This window comes from Lepeophtheirus salmonis, chromosome 13 (genome assembly GCF_016086655.4).
Source record: "Lepeophtheirus salmonis chromosome 13, UVic_Lsal_1.4, whole genome shotgun sequence".
Lineage (NCBI taxonomy): Eukaryota > Metazoa > Arthropoda > Copepoda > Siphonostomatoida > Caligidae > Lepeophtheirus > Lepeophtheirus salmonis.
Genome location: NC_052143.2, coordinates 27,957,682 through 27,977,782, shown reverse-complemented (window position 1 = coordinate 27,977,782; position 20,101 = coordinate 27,957,682). Strand labels below are relative to the sequence as shown.

Sequence of the window (20,101 nt, the reverse complement as noted above, 5' to 3'; positions counted from 1 at the left end):
TATATATAGATTGATAAGATTCTCTACCCAATGAAGGAGTCGACTCTCCTCTTTTGAGGCTTAGCTTAGTTTGGTTTTCTTCTTCGGATAAAGTTTCAATCTGCCATAATTCCCGTAGAAATTGAAATTCAAGCATCTCCTGTTGCGAATAAAGTGTCTTGGATCCCTTTTTTTGTAGTATTCTTAGGGAACATGGAAGTATTTCTGTCTTTAATTGATGAAGATCGATCTAAGCATATGAAAAACACTTCTAAATTAAAAATGTGTCGCTTCATTTATCCAATTGTTTGTGTGTATTATGTTTGATATGTTTCAACATTAAAATAATAACTAATATATCATATTCACGCTGTGATAATCCTTAGTAAACATATTTATCTTATCACAAATTGATAGATGTAATTTTTATTGATTTTTTCCCATGAAATAAGATCTAAATTACTTGAAAGTTACGCATTTTTTAAACATCCATAAGCCGAAAATAACGATTGAAATTACTAATTTGTTGATATATATATTTTATTCATAACACGAACTTTTTAAGGACCTTTGAAAAAATATAAGTGTATTTATGATCACCAGAAGTGGAAAAATACCCACCATGATCAAAAGAAATAAAAAAGATTGTATTTCTCTGTAATTGAAAGATAAACCTGAGTTAAATAGACACAACAGTTTCACAAGTGACAAACTTTTAAAATACAATATAGTTAAGAGAAATATAAGGCAATTGAAATCTTTGAGAGGCTAAAACCTTCCCATAGAGTTGGCTCTAACTATACGTACATAAATTAACCAAATTAGATAATTACATGAGTGTCGAATTAATTTTTTTAGAGCCTTTTCATCGTCATAAAATATGTATTTACATTTATTCAATAAATAAATTAATTGACAAAGAAATTGACATTAATATTTGTTTTACAAGTGAATGAAGTTGGAGCTGGATTCTCATTTTAAATTGAAATGAATGAATATATCGAGTTATATGAAATATTCATTTTCTTTGATAAATATCACTGAAGACCATTATTATTTATTACAAACGTCATTGTATCATACTAGAAAAATACCCTTAAAAATTCGTTGAAAGAGCCTATAAGTCACTTTTTATGGTTCTCATACTTGGCTTAGTACATTGGAAGTATGAATTCACAGTCCTAGATAAACAAATTCGAGTCCTTTAGATAACTACGTAATGCAGCTTTTTTCGTTTTCTTTGGGCAAGAAAGAAGGTTTATGAAGAGACGAAGACCATCGTTCTATTGCAATTTCAGATTTCTTCAACTGTACTGAGCTTTACAGTTTTCCTCGCACTCTCGCTCCACAGCCAACTACCTCTTCTTCTGATACATCTTGGATCATAACGAAGTGGAAATCGCTGCTCTAGCCTAGTATTTTGCAAATGCTTGTCCGTCAATCCAAGAGTCTTGTCTAATATGAATAGTCCATCATGTCTAATGATATTGTACTTAATAATGGAGAATTAAGTGATTGGCACTCCTTCCATTGGAACCACTGTCGTGTTTGTTTATTTTTTCTTTTCTCTTATTATATATTATATATATCAGTTTAAAATAATCTTGCCATTTTTCCCATTTAGACAATTTTCCTTTTTTTTTTATCTTGCCATTTTTTCCCTTGCATTTTTCCTGACACCAATAATAGTATAATTAGTAGTGTACTTGTAAAAATACATTATATCTGTGACAAAAGTGAAGAGATAATTTATAATTACCTCTTCACATTCACACTAAGATGTAGTTAGTTTAATGGTTTCACATTTGCTTATCTTGCAGAGGTTAATAAAAATTATTAACCTTAGTTCTTACATTATTATTTTGCTATTTTCTTCTAATACACTTATAAATTTTTATTTAATTATCATGGAAATGTTTGAATAGAAAATTAAATTTTAAGAATTTAATCAAATAAGTATTTTGTTAGAAGATGGCCACCATCATTTTGTTAAGCAGAGATTAAATTGCTATTATGAATGAACATTTTAGAATCAGTCCTTCAAAAATGCATAGTAAATATACTATAAGGCAAAATTAATTCATAATGTTCAGTGAAACACAATACTGTCTAATATAATTATGTTAATATTATTAATCATCATTCAACCATAGAGATATAATGTATAGAGTGCTTACTCTCTAGAATGACGAGGACAATATATTGAAGCGTTCAGCTGATGAACAATAAAGAAACATAAGGATCAAATCATTCTGTTATTATGTCAACATTAGCCTTTCAGTTATCATAATATTTCTTAATATCTTAATAAATTGATAATTAGTGATAAAATAACCTTCTGATTTTTACAAAAGGAGTTTGGTATTACGTAAGTTTATCATAGTGGATATCATTGGAACTTGATCCATTCTTATTTTTTTATTCGTAAAGTTCAATGCCTGCGGCTTTTTTTAGATCCCTAGAGCACGATCTTGCTAATAAATTGTAGAAAAAATGTGAACATAGCTACAATTATGTGAAAATAAGCTTTTTTTCATAAGTATTTTCATTACTTTATAAAACAAACATATGTTTTGGCATATAATATTGGCATATTTGTAAATATAGTCATTATTCATACATATGCCCTATACTATGGAATCCTTGGGGGTGGTAAAAAAATAGAGCAAAAAGTGACATCCTGAAATCAAGATAGCTGGTATATTTGATAATTGCCATATCTTATTCAGTTAAAGAATCAATAATTTGAAAAATATCAATAATATGTTGAAAGACTAAATTTTACTTTAGAAAACTCTATAACATATATCTACTTTGATTTTGAATTGTAAGATAATAAACAAATTTTTAGGATTTCAAATACTATCCCAAATTGGAAGAGTTGCTTAAAATACCACACGATGATTAGATAAAATCAATGAAGATATAATTTAATATGTTATATTATGATATTATTTTCTTTGGATAAAATAACATTTTCGAAAAATATTATAGCCTTATTATATTATAGCACGAAGTTCATATGAGTTCACCAAGTCAAATTTCTCATAAAATTTGATGTTTTTCGCCACAACAAGTTGCGTGATTGGAGTTTGTGCTCCTCCATATAGTATTAGAACTCATTGTAAGAACATATAAATAAATAAACAACCATTATCATATTTTTAACTAATTCATCCGATCATTTTATAAATTATATTTCAATTTGCTAACAAATATTTAACTTAAACTCCTCTATCAAATGGAGGTGCAGAAAGCAGTGTCTAGAATTTTAACCAATGAAGAAGTTAAAATATATCTCAAAAGTGATGAGAACCTTAAAGGTCCCACAGCTACTCTGAGGCTTGAGGTTTTGTCTTACCTCGATAACTTTAAGGTACTTGCATATTGAAAAAAGACTTATTATATTCAGTCGTGTGTTGTGACAATTTATCTTTTTATTCTCACAATTTAGAGTTTCGATAGTTTAAAAGAAGCTCATAAAGCTTTGAAATCCTTTGGTCTTACTCCATCTGAAGAACTTATGATTATAAATCACAAACCAAAGTCTACTGTTGAAATATTACTCCTAATCGAGGATTGTGAGGATCGTTTTGAAGAAGATAAAATTGAGAAATTACTTCAAGTGATTGCTGAAAAACTTTGATGCATTTCATCATCAAGGTCAATGAACAATAGATAACATTCAGTCTACATTCCTTTGCTTGTTTTATTTTTTTAGTTCCTTATAGGCACATATTATAATTATGAACAAATCTTTGATACGTTTATTACTCATTACGACAGTGAATTGTGATATATGATATTATAATGAAATAAATTGTGTTCAAAATTTGATTATGTTGGAACTTTATAAGGATTTGACATCTGTAAATGGCTATATTTTAGAAATTTTGATGAACCTTGCATTAAAAAAAATCACAAAAATATATTATTTAAACTATTAAATATTAATAAGTTTTTTATTATCTTACAGAAAACCAAATAAACCCAATAATGAAGAAAATTTCCTCCTGTTCAAAAACAATTCTTAATCAGTTTGGCATTCAGTTGATACCGAAGGAATTACAAGATATATTATTTGGTAAAATAGTAACATCATACCCAAAAGATGCAGAAATTTGTCTTGCAAAAAACCATCTACTTTCTTGTGGTATTCAAGCCGATACTAATCAATCTACCATTTTTAGCATACCTGATTTTGAATTTCCTAACTTAGAAGGTGGGAATATATCCGAACACTTCAAAATAATCGCCGAACGCAAAGTTCAACCTTATATTGATTCATTTAATAATCTTTTTTCCAAAGATTCTTGCCCGGATTTTGGAAAAAGACCATCATCTTGGGTTTTTCACAAGGGTTGGACTCGCTATGATTTCGCTTCTGGCAATGCAGTTTCTTGCGATGGTCCCGAGGAAGAATGTATTGTGTTCGATGTCGAAGTTTGTGTAAAATATGGAGACCAACCAATAATTGCATCTGTTCTGTCGAACAAATTCTGGTATAGCTGGTGCTCCCCTGTTTTATTTGAAGAAAATAGTGACGGAAGAGACAGGATTGTTGAGCCTTCTGAACTTATATCATTTAAAAAACCACCAAACTTGATAATTGGTCATAATGTTGCCTATGACCGTGCTAGAATTAAGGAGGAATATAGACTTGTACAGAAGAGCAGAACTCGTTTTCTAGATACAATGTCTCTCCATATTACTGTTAGTGGGATGACAGTAGAGCAAAGAGCCCTTAAGGCCAAAAATGATTCAGTTCTTCTTAATGACTGGGTAGATAAAACTTCTATGAATAATTTATCTGATGTATATAAACTTTATTGCCCTGATTCTAAACCATTAAGAAAATCAGAAAGAGATGTATTTGTACAAGGGGATCTTGAAGATATTAAAAATGATTTCCAAAACTTGATGAGTGAGTGCTTTTATTATTGAAACTCTATATTCTTAATATTTTTGATGTGATGTGATAATAGGTTATTGCTCGGAAGATACTGAAGCCACTTATAATCTGTCAAAAACACTATTCAGTCTGTATTTGCAAAGATCTCCTCATCCTGCATCTCTATTTGGCTTACTTGAATTTGGTAAAACATATCTTCCTATTGATGAATCCTGGTTCCAGTATATTAGACAGTCTCACCTCGTCGCAGATGAACTCAATGAAGAAGTTAAACAAATTTTAGAGCAACATGCTAGAGAAGTCTGTCAACTCATTCAAAAGGATGAATACAAATATGATCCGTGGATGTGGGATCAGAATTGGTCAAGAAGTGGTCTTAAAATAAAGAAAAACTCAAGGCCATTATTTTTAGATTCAATTGATCAAGGTGATAGCGTCCTAAAATTTAAGTCACTTATGGACTCAAAAAAATTACTGAGCAAGTCACAATCAAAAGCTCCTGGTTACCCTTCATGGTTTCAAGAACTCTGTTGCGGTAGTAGATATGGAAATTGGTTCAACAAAATGATTGATTTAACACCTGCGAAATCGATTTCTCCACCACTTTTAAGATTAAGTTGGAAGGATAAGCCACTTTATAGACATAAAAATGAGAAGTGGGGTTTTCTTTTTAGAGGTAAAGTTGTAATTTATGTTATTATACTCTTATTAGTATTATCTCTCGTTATTCAAATAAAGGAAAAAACCTAGATCAAGACGATAAATTATCCCATAAACTTTCACCTTATCTACCTAAATCTAATGAGGAAAAAACATTCAGACTTCAGAAGGGGGTATGGTTTTCTCCATTACCGCACAAGGATGGTCCAACAAAAAAAGTTGGAAATCCTCTTAGTAAAGATTTTATTGACAAAGTGTCTGACGGAACTCTCACGACGAAGTCTACTTTTAGTAAACTTGCATATAAAGTACTTTCGTTTTCGAATACCATGTCATATTGGAAAAGCAATAGAGATAGAATAGATTCTCAAATGATAAGTTATGATTCTATGACATCCAATTTATCCATACTTCCCCAATCCGTTGCTTCTGGAACAATAACAAGAAGATCAGTTGAAAAAACATGGCTAACAGCATCAAATGCAAAAGTTGATAGAGTAGGGTCAGAACTAAAAACACTTGTGAGAGCTCCAGATGGTTATCATATTGTTGGGGCCGATGTTGATAGTCAAGAACTATGGATAGCTGCCGTTCTAGGAGATGCTAGTTTTATTAAAGAACATGGATGTACTGCTATGGGCTGGATGACTCTACAGGTATTTTAAATACTATGTTTGTCTATTTGTGACTACTATTTAAAAAAAAAACTTTTTAAAGGGAAATAAAAACGATGGAACTGACATGCATTCAAAAACAGCCCAAGTCGTCGGTGTTTCAAGAGACCAGGCTAAAATACTTAACTATGGTAGAATATATGGGGCTGGACTAAAGTTTGCGAAAATGTTACTAAAAAATTTTAACCCTTTCCTCGACAATTCAAAAGCCTCTTCTTCTGCCAAAGACATGTATGATGCTACCAAAGGTCAAAAAATTTATACATTAAATGTATTGGGTGCAATGTATTATTCAGCTTATATCAAAAAGTCCGTTTCTTTTGAGGACCTTGTTGCTAACGAAGTTAGTGAAGCAACTATTCGTAATATTAGCAAAATTAACAAATTGTCAAAGGAGTACTTAACTTTATCTAAAGATGCGTCACACTGGGATTTAACTTTTAAAGGTATATAATTTATGTTTTAATAAGTATCTTTTTTAAATTAATCTTTCTTAGGAAGATTATGTGCTTGTACTCAATCTAATGAATTATCAATAACCAAGGGTATAGCTCTGATCAGGAATCTTATTCATCGAAAGCCACTTCCATTTTCCTCCAAAATTTCGGATATAGATGATGTTATTTCTTACTCTAAATGGTATGGAGGGTCTGAATCTTACACATTTAACTGCTTGGAAGAAATAGTTCTAAATGATGCAAAAACACCTGTTCTAAAAAGCCAAATATCTCGTGCACTTGAAACAAGCCAAGTAGGTAAGGACTTTCTACCCAGTCGCATTAATTGGGTTGTTCAAAGTTCAGGAGTTGATTACATGCATCTTCTTCTACTTGCAATGGACTGGCTCATGACAGATATTTATGAATTAAAAGATGAATATCGATTTCTTATATGTATTCATGATGAAGTGAGATACGTTGTTAAAAGTGATTCAAGATACAGGGCAGCATATTGTCTACATTTAGCTAATTTAATGGTGCGTGCTGTATTTTGTTTTGAACTTGGAATGAAAAGCCTTCCAACTAGTATTGCATTTTTCTCAGGAGTAGATGTAGATAAAGTCATGAGAAAAGATCCAACTAATGAATGTGTTACTCCAAGTAATCCTCAAGGACTCCATCTTGGTTATGGAATCTCACCAGGAGAGTCATTGACATTTGAAGAAGTTGTTAAAAAATTGTAATATAATTATGTTGTAATCGTTTTTATAGAATGTTTCTACATATTATTTCATTATGTCTTTCTGGATCAAAATTATTAGTTTATGAAGTCATAATATTTATAAAATAAAATAATCATTAGTTAAAATGAGTTAAAATTATTTTTATTGATGATTTTGAAATATTTTTTGATAAGTTTTTTTTTTTTAAACATACCCGTTCTACACTGGATTTTCATCACTGGTAATAAGCAATTATTAAATTCATATAATTCACATAACCAAATACAAATAAGATAATATTATGTCATCGCCGAACATTGATTCCCAAACATTGTGTATTTAAGTTAGTTCAAGTTCCTTTTGAGATCTTATGTCAATTTAAAAATATAAGAAAATCATATTTCAGTTACGAAATTTCTTTTACAAAGAAGCTATATGAGGGGCAAACTCTCAACTGAATACAGCAAAGAGTCACAGATACTACGTAGAAAAAAATATTCTAGCTTATCTTTCAGACATTACTTCAATCATGCTTTCTTGGAATTTTTAATTTTTGTATATTTAACTTAAATGTTTAATGGTTTTATTTTTTTAAATTATATTTAATTAAAGATTATTCTATTAAATTTTTTGGTGTTATCTCAGTCATAAAATGTAGAAACAGAAAAAGTAATATATATGAGGGAAAATTCGAGCAATTTTATAGCTCGTCTAAAATTGCGAACGCAATCCTGCTCTGCTCAATAATGATTTGGTAATAGCTAATAACTCATATATTATGATTAATAATATATGAGTTACCGACAGGAATTTAATATCAAAAAATGATATTTTGCATGAGTAAAGGTTGCGTGATTAGAACATGTGCTCTTCCCGATTTTATCCCAGATCTCCTTGACGTCGTTATCTTTATCATACCACGCAACCTTTCATACAAAAAGAAATAGAAAAAAGGCCCAAAATCATCTGGTAGTTAGCCAAATTAGTACCAACCGCTATTTGTATAATATATACTCGCAGTCTATCACTGTCACCATTTTTAAAATAAATTACATATTATTACAATCTACACACATTTTATTCGATACTGTATAATAATATTGCTTAGTAATATTTGAATAAAAGAGTAATTATTATATTTTTCCATGAAGAAATAGCCAAAATGTATTCATATAAATGGCCAATAAATATATTATATAAACTACGAGGGATCAACAAGAAATTTTATTCCTGTTTTTTTGGAAACGGAGCATAAGTATAGAATAAATTATTACTTCTTGTATTTTTTAAAAAGAATAAATTATGAAATAGCCATCGAGGGAGAAGAGGGAATTCACAGCTGACAACAAAATACTTAGGGTATTTTTGTGTTAGAGAGATAACGCCGTGTTGACGTACTACTGCTGCATGTCAACAAATATATTAATGTTTATGTATATTTTTACAAATAAACAAGTTAACTAACAACTGGAGATAGAAGAATCGAATCAAATTGTAAATTGGTGGAATGATACTGAATGTGTCTGGACTTGAGGTACCCTTCCCTTATGAATATATATATCCAGAGCAATTTTCTTATATGAATGAGCTGAAATCCGCTCTGGATGCAGGAGGACATGGTTTGTTGGAAATGCCTTCAGGAACCGGTACAATTCTTACATCAGTTACATATCATATTTGATATTTCATAATAATCACATTACATTGATATTCTTAATGGTATTAATTAATCATTAGGAAAAACCGCTACTCTACTCTCATTTATTGTGGCATATATGCGAGAAAACCCAAGTCAAGTCTCAAAGCTTATTTATTGTTCAAGAACAATCCCAGAAATTGAAAAAGTAGATAGAATTGTTTCAAATATTCAATGGCAAATAATTTTTCATCCACTTTTTTATTTAAAGGTTATTGAGGAATTTAAGAAATTAAATACCTTTTATGAAGAAGAGTCAAGTTCCATCGGTATCAAACCTTTAAATTATGTTGCTTTGGTTCTCAGCTCCCGTAAAAATATGTGTATCAATGTTGATGTTTGTGAAGGTCGAGATGGTGCTACCGTTGATCGTGCTTGTCACTCCCGAATTGCATCCCATGTTCGGGAAAGATATGCAGCAGGAGATGAAACTGCAGAAATTTGTACTTACTTTGAAGATTTTGATCTCAAAGGAGGTCGAGATACAACTCTTCCTCCTGGTGCTTATAACTTGGAAGACATTAAATCCTTTTCTAAAAAACGATGTTTTTGTCCCTACTTTTTAGCTAGATCCGTCATTAAGCAAGCAAACGTAATATTTTAATTTAAGTTTAGTATATCTTATTGGTTTATATCTCGTTTAAGATCATCATATACTCCTACCATTACCTTCTTGATCCTAAAATAGCCGAAATCGTATCGAAAGAACTTCCTAGAAATTCAGTCGTAGTGTTTGATGAAGGCCACAATATTGATAGTATTTGTATTGATTCTATGAGTGTCAAGGTAGCTACTTGGATAACTAATTCCTTTTAAAAATTATGAATACTTTATAACTTTAAACTTCAATTAAAGCTAACACGAAAAATTATGGAAAAGGCGACAGCAAGTATTCAAATCCTAGAAGGGGAAATACATAAGCAGAAAGAGCAAGATTCATTAAAGCTTAAAGAAGAATATGATAAACTTGTAGAAGGTCTTCATAAAGCCCATTTTGAGCGAGAAAATGATCTCATTTTATCTAATCCTATTCTTCCTGACCATGTTCTTGAAGAAGCAATACCTGGAAATATACGGAAAGCTGAACATTTTGTGGCATTTATGAAACGTCTTGTGGAATATTTGAAAACTCGTATGAGAGTACAAGTCGTTGTACAAGAGTCTCCTGCTGGTTTTCTCAATGATATTACGAAAAAAGTGTGTATTGAAAGGAAGCCCTTGCGATTTTGTGCTGAAAGACTTGCTTCTTTAATTCGAACGCTTGAAGTTAGCCATACTGCAGAATTTAGTGCACTTACTCTTATTTCCCATTTTGCTACCCTTGTGTCTACTTATACAAAAGGTTTTACCCTCCTAGTTGAACCATCTCCTGATGATAAAATATCTGCTTCCAATGTATTTAATCCCGTGTTACATTTTCGGTGTCTCGATGCTTCTATCGCTATTCGTCCTATTTTTGAAAGGTTCCAGTCTGTTATTATCACTTCTGGAACGTTGAGTCCCTTGGATATGTATCCTAGAATTTTAGATTTCCACCCTGTTGTAATGAGTTCATTTACTATGACACTAGCTCGACAGTGTATCCTCCCATTAGTTGTGGCTAAAGGTAACAATGAATACATATAATTAATTACAATACTTACTTATCAAATTAAAAATAATTAATTATTTCCTTATTTGAAATTACATCAATTTTTTTAACACTAATGAACGCTTATATTTTTTTTTCAGGTAACGACCAAGTTGCACTAACATCAAAATTTGAGGCAAGAGATGATACTGCAGTAATTCGAAATTATGGTTCATTACTCACAGAAGTGGTTGGAATCGTACCCGATGGAGTTGTTTGTTTTTTTACCTCATACCTCTATATGGAAAACGTGGCGGCTGCATGGTATGACCAAGGAGTGATTGACCAAATTCAAAAGCATAAATTACTTTTTATTGAAACTCAAGACGCAGCTGAAACTAGTTTGGCGCTTTTAAATTACATCAAAGCATGTGAAAATGGTAGAGGTGCCGTTCTTTTGTCCGTAGCTCGAGGTAAAGTTAGCGAAGGAGTTGATTTTGATCATCATTTAGGAAGAGCAGTTTTAATGTTCGGTATTCCATACGTATATACACAGTCACGAATTTTAAAAGCTCGTCTCGAATATTTGAGAGATGAGTTTCAAATCCGAGAAAATGACTTCTTGACTTTCGATGCCATGAGACATGCTGCTCAGTGTGTGGGGAGGGCTCTTCGTGGAAAAACTGACTATGGTATCATGATTTTTGCAGACAAACGATTTGGTCGTAATGACAAGAAATCTAAATTGCCTAAGTGGATACAAGAACACCTCGGTGATGATGTTTGCAATCTTTCAACAGAAGAAGCTATGATGATCTCCAAGAAATGGTTGAGACAAATGGCTCAGCCTTTTAACCGAGAAGATCAATTAGGAATATCCTTATTAACGCTTGAACAACTACAAACAAGAGAAATGCAGGAGAAAATACAATCGAAAGTCGTTCAGCAATTATAGACATCACTTATTCTTAAATATGATATTTCGATAAATTTAAACCATATGTCGTATAAAAAATATATTTCTCTTCTGTCAATACCTAAATCAAATCTTTCCATTTCATTTTAATGTGAGATTAAATTTTCCTTTTTCTAATTTTGTACCCATGAAAGTTAACTTTCATAATTTTAGTTGAAAAAGAACGATAACAGCACTGACCCGTTGCTTCCCATTACGCCGAAGGTCATAATGGATACCAGAAACTTGGCCTTGAATTTGTGAGGAACGGCAGACTTCTCATGGAACATCCACCTATCATATTGGCTGTTGTACGTCCGGCCCACGGTCTATTTTTTCCTTTATTATAGCAAGAGGGTCGTTCTTGCGTCAACGAGTTCGACAATTGTTGACCTTCGCTGCTCCATCGTTACATAATGTCCGATCATATTCAAAACAGACTCAATTAAAAGATAATAATATAACCTCCTAAATGGTACATTAAAGTACATGTTCTCTTTATTGATGTGGATGCAGTTAAAGTCAGTCCCAATATATCTGCAAAATCCTATATATATGAGAAACATTTTGGGGGCTAGTTAGTGGATAACCCAAGGTTATGTACAGAAAATTATATAATTAAGTACATCTGACTTTTAAACCAACCTTAAATCAAGATTGCACATCAGAGCATATTTCACTTGTTTATTTAGAAGTAATAACTATAAATTAAATCCGCTTCATAATAATAATTAAAAAAAACACTTAACGTTAATAAGATTTGCATCCTAAGCATGATTGCACTAGGGTTTTTTATGAATATAAAATTAACTGCTCCACGGTCTGCCAATGAGTTGAATCTGACCATGCTTTGATGAGATCAAAATCCTTATTTTTAACAGCTAATAAAAGTGAATCCATGTGCTCATAAAGAGGCACAATAGTTAATGTTGCCAAGAATAGAAGCACATGAAAATCCCGAAAAAAGTCGGAAATTTCATCATCTTTGTACTGTTTTCTATGAGCAGCAAGGGTAGCAAAATCTTGCAGATTTCCTTCAATTGGACGATTTTCCACAGGAAATGGATTTTTATCTGAATGAACCGGAAATGTAAACAATGGCTCAAGTGGGTGTGAAACAGGCACATCGACAAGCATGTATATAACAGGGAGAGGTCTGGAAGGTTTGATAACTTCATTACCATATTCGTTGGTTTCTTTATAGAATACGTCGGGAACATATTTTGTGTTTGATGACTCACGGACCCATCCTAATTCTGGTGCATCTTTAGTAGGAATAAGGCAGTTTTCACGGACAAGGGCCATACATTGATTGGACACTTGGAAACCTTCAAGATGTATTTGTTTTTGAGCGTTTCCAGATACGAAAACTGTCACAAACTTAGATCCAAATGTTCCAGATGGACTAGCTTTTGTTGAATTCTTAAACTTATTTTGAAAATTTGCCGCAGTTATAACTTCCCCGGCAGACAGAAGGTGAGTGTCCGCATGTCGAATATATTTTACTTCGCCACCTCCGGTGGAAATCAAATCGGTAAATAACCAACCTACTCTATGAAGACCCAATTTTTTGGCAATTTCTTCAACAATGTTATCTTTATCATCATTGACCAGAGTAATGGAATCTCTAGTAGAATCCTGAGGTGGTTCGTAAATTGCGCTCACAACAGCTTTTATTCCTACAAAAAAAGATATCGTAAATTTGACTAAATTTCTTATGAAAGAATTGTTTTTATTAACCTAAAGGTACTTCTTTATAAACTTCATATCTGCCATATAGAAATCCAACACGCTGTTTCCCAGTCTTTCTCCAGAATCCCAAGAATTCTTCAACAATTTTGGGATTTTCAAACATGATATTATCAACATGACGATATTTTTGCCTGTTGAGGGTGATGGCCGGTGGTTGACACTTAGAGCATATCCCTTCTGGCCATGCTTGATGATCCTTGCATCCTTTTTTAATGGAACAGGATATGTCTTCAAGGACTTTGTATTTTCCACCAGATTGGTCAGAACGAGTCATTTGTCTGAGATAAGCATGAAAGCTCAAATGCTTAATTTCTTTGGAGGAATGATAAGATTCATCAAAGGGCTCCAACGGAGTACAATATATACATTTGGCATTCTCAGATGCGTGTCGACAATTCTCTCCTTTCTCCCTTGGAATTTTCCCATCCATCACTTTGAGTTCCTTGTCAACGTCATCCTCTAGAAATGAAACAATTAGTTGAAGAATACAATAGCTAATTAGAAAGGAAATCATTTATCAATAAATATTAATTCTAAATAATATGGTGCAAAAATGAAATACCTTCGATCGGAGGGACCTCTTTTTTCTCTGCCGCTGAGATATCAGCTCCTTCTTTCGGAAATGCAAATATCATGTCACCATGTTTAATTCCCAGTGAATCAAAGCTTTTATTCCAATCTAGATTGGAAAATCGCTCTTTTTTCCGTTGATCACGAAAAAATTCCATTGACTCATTTCTTTGGATGCCTTGAATTAAAGTTTTCAACTTGGATCCAGAACTCACCTCATGGCGCTTCATTCCTTCAGGGGAACGGACCCTCACCGTTATCTCGGATTTTCTCGACATTATTGTTTTCGACAATGTTCTAAAGAAAAAAGAAAGAAAAAGAAAATGCAAAGTCACTTGAAGTTGAAAAGAGAACAAAACAAACTTCAAAATCCTTTCTCACTTACTTTTGCCTCTTCCTGGATTCTCTTTTTGTGACGTCATCATTGCTTTTTTCAATTCTTTTTTTTTTCGATATAGCTATATAGCTAGGTATGGGCATACCTCTAGCTCTTACATATATAGTATTTTTTATCTCAATGCAGCATTGACTAACGAGTAATGACTAAATGAGTACTATCTGGAGGAGCACAAGCTCCAATCACGCATCCTGTTGTGGTGTGTATGACAAACTCATATAATCGTTGTTCAAATATAAAAGAGTAATAGTTTGTTGTTGTAGTTTTTTAACAGCATCACATGGTGTTTTATTTAACTCTTTCATTTTGGGTTATCATTATAAATCCCCAAAAATTGTTTTTGAGGCGAAAATGATAGATTAACTTCACGTTCACTGCTCAAATCAAAGTAGATATTTTTTAAAAGGTTTTCTTAAGTAATTTGTCAAAAAAATAATTAAATGAATTATTTAATCAGATAAATTTGCCCCTCAAAAATAAAGTATCAACTTCAGTTCGTGTTTGTACAAGATTATGTAGTATCACTTTCATTTAAATGATATTATATTTATATATAGATATTAATATTGCAATAATAAAATAATTCATTCATTAGGGTAAACAAGTGTGTTTATGTTGGGCGTCGAACTGGAGCCAATAGGACACTACCTTCTGGCGGCGGACTACATCGATTATCCAAATCCTAAATTCGTAAGCATAAATGATTCAACAAGACCCGTCACGAATCCTCATAGATACTTACGTCTAATTCTGTAGTTTGCGCATTACATTTTAACGAAATAGATTATTTTTATACTCCTAAATGAAACAAAGACTTAAGCCTGAGGCCTACACTTCAATTTCTCCCAAAAAACACAATTAAAAGAAGAGAACTACAAAAAATTATAAGGCATGCGAAAAAATTATTTGTATATTGAAGAAAATAACTATTAACCAATAATAGACAACACATTTGATGATCTTATTTTTCAGGCAATGAATAAGAAAATTCCGAAAGATATCAGTTTCATTAACAGAACAGAATTTACAATTTAATTTTGTCTCAAAGATGAAGGTGTACTAGAAATATCATATGATATAAAAAAAATTCGGAATCTAACTTTTAATTTATTTTGTAACGGAGATAAATTATAAAAAGATATTGTTTCATTTTTATGCCCTGAAGGAATTTTTTTTTTTTCTACAGTTCTAAAAATAATGTAGGTAGGTTATAAAAAACCAAAAATATCTGAAACAAGCAGTTTAAATAGGTTCCTCCAATGTATATTGAGTGTAGAATTTTGTTGACACCAAAATGACTTATGGATAGGCACTGAGTTATAGGTTTTTTTTCTAAGCCAAAAATTGAATTTTCTTCTCATACTTCCTCGAGTAAGCGAGACGTGGAGTTTAATCAAAAAGATAATCACCTTCTTCTTCATGTGGAAGTTTTTATATACAATTGTGCACAGGATAGATATATCTCTACCGATGAAATCTAACTAATTATTAATAATAAAGTAAATGTCAAAATCATAAAATTAGACAATAAATATACTAATAAAAAAATGTTAGAAATAAATCCATCTTAAAGATTTAGAGCAAAAATTAATTATGTAGTTATGTCCGGCGATATTACTCTTTATAAGGAGCATCAAAAAAGATATTTCCCCCGTTATTTATGCTTGTGTAACAACATACTATTGTCATGAAGGATACACACAATTACTAATTATAATGCTACACCTAATGTAACTACCCCCGTTGGTGTGACCATTTAAGCAGTTGTTTTTGCCTTTTATGAGTTTTCTTAACACCATTTCTTGGAGCCTATCAACCATAGCTAAGCCTTAAGTGATAAAAAAAGTAATATTTATTGACTATGTAATATTGGAAAACCTAATTATCATACCCAAGTCTTTAAGTGAAGAAACTAGTCTCGGACAAACTAGTTGCGAACCATGCAAAGCTACTACCCCCGTTTTTGTGACCATTTAAGCAGTTGTTTTTGCTATTTAATGAGTTGTGTATCATAATTCTTGATAATTTTAGCTAAAATAGAATCATATTTTATGATAAGATTTAAAAAAAAATGAATATTTACTGTTAGATAGTATAAAAATCAGAGTTCCATTTCGAAATTAGTAAATATTTTATACTTTTTACTGATAACTTGATCGTCATTTGGTGTGGATGACTCAAAACATTTTTATATGTATTTCTATAAATGACATTAGTACCAACATCCTCCATTAATTTAATGATGGTTCCTCGGGAAGGGATAGGTTTACCCGTGTATTTCTGCATAAATTTTTCGAACATAGATGATTAGCAATGGATAAGGGGTTATACATGGAATAATCATCTTTGTGAATCAGAGTTAAAGTCTGACTTGACTTGATTTTTTAGATAAATATCTATGCTCTTGAGATATGATATGATACGAGGATAATGAGTTGCGTGTAATTCTAGACAGGAGACTAAAAACACATTTATATCGACAAATCCTACAAACTATATGTTTCTCATCCGGTAAGTATTTTCCAAATTCCTGGGTCTCCATTTTCATAAATCCAGACAGAAGGCGACGTTTTATTCAGTTCTCTATCGACTATCACCATCTAATATTATATTAATATTGAATAATAAAGGCGGGAATGATAACGTTCTTGATTGATAGAAGAAGATGTATATTATTTAATCAATGATGCCATAAGTATTTCTTCTCCTCTCCTCGCACGCTTTTCTATTCTTACCAAAATTATCACCCTTATACATTACATAATATTATGTAGTTTTTGGGTTTCATCGGATTTTTCGGTATTATATTTCGGACTTATACAGTTGGGTGCTGAGTAAAAACTTTGTGAGAAAGTTAGCAACTACCAGTACAATTTTATCAAAGCCTAGCGAATGGACAATGTCATTGGTCCAATTAAAGAAATGATACATTATCCCACCTTTTGGTAACGATGTGCATGTTTACTCAACAACCTCTAGGGATCCGCATATTCCCTAAAATGAAATTGTCTTTCATTATGAGACCTTTATATCTCTTAAGATCGCTAAACGTATCATGGGGGAAGGGTCGCGGCAATTTATCATTTTAGCATAATATTACAATTTGCATTAATTTAAGGGTGATAATTTCGGTAAGAATAGAAAAGCGTGCGATGAGAAAAGAATAAATACGCATGGCATAATTGATTGAATAATATAACTAAAATATTCTTCTATCAAAAACGTTATCATTCCCGCCATTGTTATTCAATATTAATATATAATAGTCGATAGAGAACTGAATAAAATGCCTAAAATAACGTCGCCTTCTGTCTGGATTTCTGAAAATGGAGGCCCAGGAATTTGAAAATACTTACCGGCCGAGAAACAGATGGCTTGTCGGATTTGTCGATATAAATGTGCTTTTAGTCCCCCGTCTAGAATTAAACGCCACTCATTATCTTTATCTCATATCAAGAGCATGCATATTCATCTTAAAAATCAAGTTAGTAATGAATACATCAAGTCAGACTTTAACCTTGATCTCACAAAGATGTTTATTGCATGTAATATACCCTTATCCATTGCTAATCATCCAACGTTCAAAAAATTTATGGAGAAATACATGGGTAAACCCATCCCTTCCCGAGGAACCATCATTAAATTAATGGAGGATGTTGGTAACGATGTCATCTCCAAATCTAAAGAAAAAGTCGAAGAGAAGGATATTTTTGTTGCTGTCGATAAGACAAAAGATTATCAGGAGCGATCCATCCCTTGCTTTTTTGATTGGTCCTTTGGACGGCTATTTCTTGGGTCGTCCATATCTCATCAACGTGATAGACATTAAACGTGCTAATGCCAAGAACATAATAAATTTTGTTGTCGAGAGTATTCAAGTTACTCTTGGAACCAACTTTAATGCTACTCGCCTGAAGGTGTTTATTACGGATGGAGCTTCTTATTGCAAAAAAGCTGGCGAAGACCTTAAAAGATACTACCCTCAGTTGAAACATATTATTTGCGTTACTCATGGGCTCCATAACGTTGCTGAACTTGCTCGTAAAGAGTTCCCTAGAACAAATGAATTAATATCCGAAATCAAAAAAATATTTTTGAACGCTGGACCAAGAAAACGTAGATTCGCTGCTTCTTACCAAATTCCCTTACCCCCAGCTCCAGTCATTACACGTTAGGGAACTTGGTTAAAAGCAGCAAATTACTATTTCAAGCACTTCATAGTAATCAGGGAATATTTAAGTAGCCTCCATGAAAAAATGCCTTCTATAATTAAAGCATATTTATCTAAATATTCTACAATGATAATTTATTTTATTTCATAAAGGGAAAAGCGTACACTTTCAGTGATATTATATTTATATTGGGTATTATATTTTTATCCAGTAAATATACAGCTAAATGGGATAGTCCTATGGATGTTTGATAGACGGCATGAAATTTCTTGGAAGATAAACCACCTCCATGTATCTTTATGAGTGTCTCCCATTTTTTTAATCCATTCTGCAAACTTAATTAAGAAATCAATTTGTTTCCACTCATTTACAGAAATTGATTTTAATGAATTTTCTCTCTTTTGGACGTACATAGTAGCAGAGCTCACATTTATGCAATTCCAAAAGGACTTAAGAATATCTATAACTTGTGCTGTTTGTTTGAAGCTTCTAAATTGATCATTTTTCGACACATAATGGTTAAGTGCATTAAGAGTGGACTCGTGAAAAAACCTTAAAGAAAGATCAACAATACACTTTTCAATTGGTTGAGGAGCAATTACTTTATGATTAAGCTTGTGAACTAATTTCAATCCCTGGCCTAGCTCCATGTAGTAGATTTGGCTCATATGCCCAAATTCGGCTTCTAGAATAATATCCTCATTTTCAAAAAATGGACATGATAATTTTCGTTTGCAAGTAAAGTTATTATAAATTTTTTGAAGATGTGTACCAAATCGAATAACATAAATCTTTTTTTTTCGTAAGTGGAAAAATGATGCTACATACATCTAAAAAAAATTAATTCCCCAGTTCATCCAAATAGAATTTTCTATTGGAGGCATACGCATCGGTAATACTTTCTACGGGTTTTAGGCCAACTTTTGTAACTACTTCAAGAACTTCCATATAATATTGTTTTAGAATGGAAGATTTAATATTTGTAATTGGTATCATAGCTACCATACCATGTAGCTGTATTTCCCAAGTACACTCTTCACCATAAAACAAAGAATAGTTTCCATTCCTATCACATCCAAAAAAATTGCCGCAACTAAATTCAACTATCTGTGAGGAATATTATTATAGAAACATACTTGTATTTTTCATCCAATAATTTAACTCTAGATTTTAAATAATCCATTATTGAGACTGGTACTCCTACTTGAACTGAAAACACACTTGTTATTCTTCTTATACGCGATTCAGATGGCAAGTAAATAATTCCAGATTCTCTAATTTGATTATATAAAACTGAGCTTGTATTGTGCCAAAGTATTGAAATTCCTAAAAATTCAGTAGAGTATCTTGGTCCTTTTGCACTTACAAAGTGAGAAGAAGTTGTCCTATAATAAAGCTGATATGATTTTTCGAATTAACGTCTTGATGATGTACTACTTCATCCAATATCTCAATGGTAAACTTTATGCTTGAAGCTAGTTTGGGTTAATTCTCTTTATTTTTTCAATTATGCTAAAATGTTAGTGATATCAGAATAACGACTCAGACTCTTTGATGAATATATATGATTCACTTCGACAATAGGTATAGGAAGTCCTTTTG

The 20,101-nt window shown here is 31.9% G+C and overlaps 4 protein-coding genes across 6 annotated transcripts; 3 read left to right on the top strand and 1 right to left on the bottom strand.

The window, feature by feature from the left end:
• The first annotated feature begins 512 nt into the window (after positions 1-512).
• On the top strand, positions 513-7,571 carry PolG1 (DNA polymerase gamma, catalytic subunit tam). Of its 2 annotated transcripts, none has more exons than XM_071893124.1 (6): positions 513-1,525; positions 3,956-4,903; positions 4,965-5,567; positions 5,630-6,207; positions 6,269-6,671; positions 6,723-7,571. In XM_071893124.1, the coding sequence occupies exons 2-6, from the start codon at positions 3,976-3,978 to the stop codon at positions 7,406-7,408; spliced, it is 3,198 nt and encodes a 1,065-aa protein (XP_071749225.1). In that variant the 5' UTR covers positions 513-1,525; positions 3,956-3,975; the 3' UTR covers positions 7,409-7,571. The 2 variants fall into 2 exon arrangements, with proteins under 2 accessions (XP_071749225.1, XP_040578841.1); XM_040722907.2 differs by lacking the exon at positions 513-1,525 and adding an exon at positions 2,211-2,347.
• LOC121127515 (DNA-directed RNA polymerase III subunit RPC9) lies at positions 3,221-3,625 on the top strand. Its single transcript, XM_040722908.2, has 2 exons — positions 3,221-3,355; positions 3,434-3,625. Exons 1-2 carry the CDS (start codon positions 3,221-3,223, stop codon positions 3,623-3,625), a joined length of 327 nt encoding a protein of 108 aa, XP_040578842.1.
• A 1,047-nt stretch (positions 7,572-8,618) lies between the features above and the next one.
• Positions 8,619-11,695, top strand: Xpd (general transcription and DNA repair factor IIH helicase subunit Xpd). Of its 2 annotated transcripts, XM_071893125.1 has the most exons (7): positions 8,626-8,642; positions 8,699-9,033; positions 9,125-9,231; positions 9,295-9,675; positions 9,729-9,869; positions 9,939-10,689; positions 10,815-11,695. In XM_071893125.1, exons 2-7 carry the CDS (start codon positions 8,895-8,897, stop codon positions 11,606-11,608), a joined length of 2,313 nt encoding a protein of 770 aa, XP_071749226.1. In that variant the 5' UTR covers positions 8,626-8,642; positions 8,699-8,894; the 3' UTR covers positions 11,609-11,695. The 2 variants fall into 2 exon arrangements, with proteins under 2 accessions (XP_040578679.1, XP_071749226.1); XM_040722745.2 differs by having other exon boundaries at positions 8,619-9,033.
• Positions 11,696-12,278: 583 nt separating this feature from the next.
• Npl4 (nuclear protein localization 4) lies at positions 12,279-14,466 on the bottom strand. Its single transcript, XM_040722746.2, has 3 exons — positions 13,923-14,466; positions 13,349-13,819; positions 12,279-13,287 (listed from the first exon to the last, which is right to left on the bottom strand). The coding sequence occupies exons 1-3, from the start codon at positions 14,206-14,208 to the stop codon at positions 12,401-12,403; spliced, it is 1,644 nt and encodes a 547-aa protein (XP_040578680.1). The 5' UTR covers positions 14,209-14,466; the 3' UTR covers positions 12,279-12,400.
• Between the last annotated feature and the right edge of the window lie 5,635 nt (positions 14,467-20,101).

Bases quoted from the DNA above. Each gene is read 5' to 3' on its own strand.
- LOC121127515 (XM_040722908.2), top strand. From the start codon at position 3,221: ATGGAGGTGCAGAAAGCAGTGTCTAGAATTTTAACCAATGAAGAAGTT. The intron at 3,356-3,433 runs GTACTTGCATAT...CTCACAATTTAG, and splicing joins CTTACCTCGATAACTTTAAG to AGTTTCGATAGTTTAAAAGA.
- PolG1 (XM_071893124.1), top strand. From the start codon at position 3,976: ATGAAGAAAATTTCCTCCTGTTCAAAAACAATTCTTAATCAGTTTGGC. The intron at 4,904-4,964 runs GTGAGTGCTTTT...ATGTGATAATAG, and splicing joins TGATTTCCAAAACTTGATGA to GTTATTGCTCGGAAGATACT. The intron at 5,568-5,629 runs GTAAAGTTGTAA...ATTCAAATAAAG, and splicing joins GTGGGGTTTTCTTTTTAGAG to GAAAAAACCTAGATCAAGAC.
- Xpd (XM_040722745.2), top strand. From the start codon at position 8,895: ATGATACTGAATGTGTCTGGACTTGAGGTACCCTTCCCTTATGAATAT. The intron at 9,676-9,728 runs GTAATATTTTAA...ATCTCGTTTAAG, and splicing joins CCGTCATTAAGCAAGCAAAC to ATCATCATATACTCCTACCA. The intron at 10,690-10,814 runs GTAACAATGAAT...TTTTTTTTTCAG, and splicing joins CCCATTAGTTGTGGCTAAAG to GTAACGACCAAGTTGCACTA.
- Npl4 (XM_040722746.2), bottom strand. From the start codon at position 14,208: ATGTCGAGAAAATCCGAGATAACGGTGAGGGTCCGTTCCCCTGAAGGA. The intron at 13,820-13,922 runs GTATTTCATTTT...TTTCATTTCTAG, and splicing joins AGAGGTCCCTCCGATCGAAG to AGGATGACGTTGACAAGGAA. The intron at 13,288-13,348 runs GTTAATAAAAAC...CTTTTTTTGTAG, and splicing joins TTATAAAGAAGTACCTTTAG to GAATAAAAGCTGTTGTGAGC.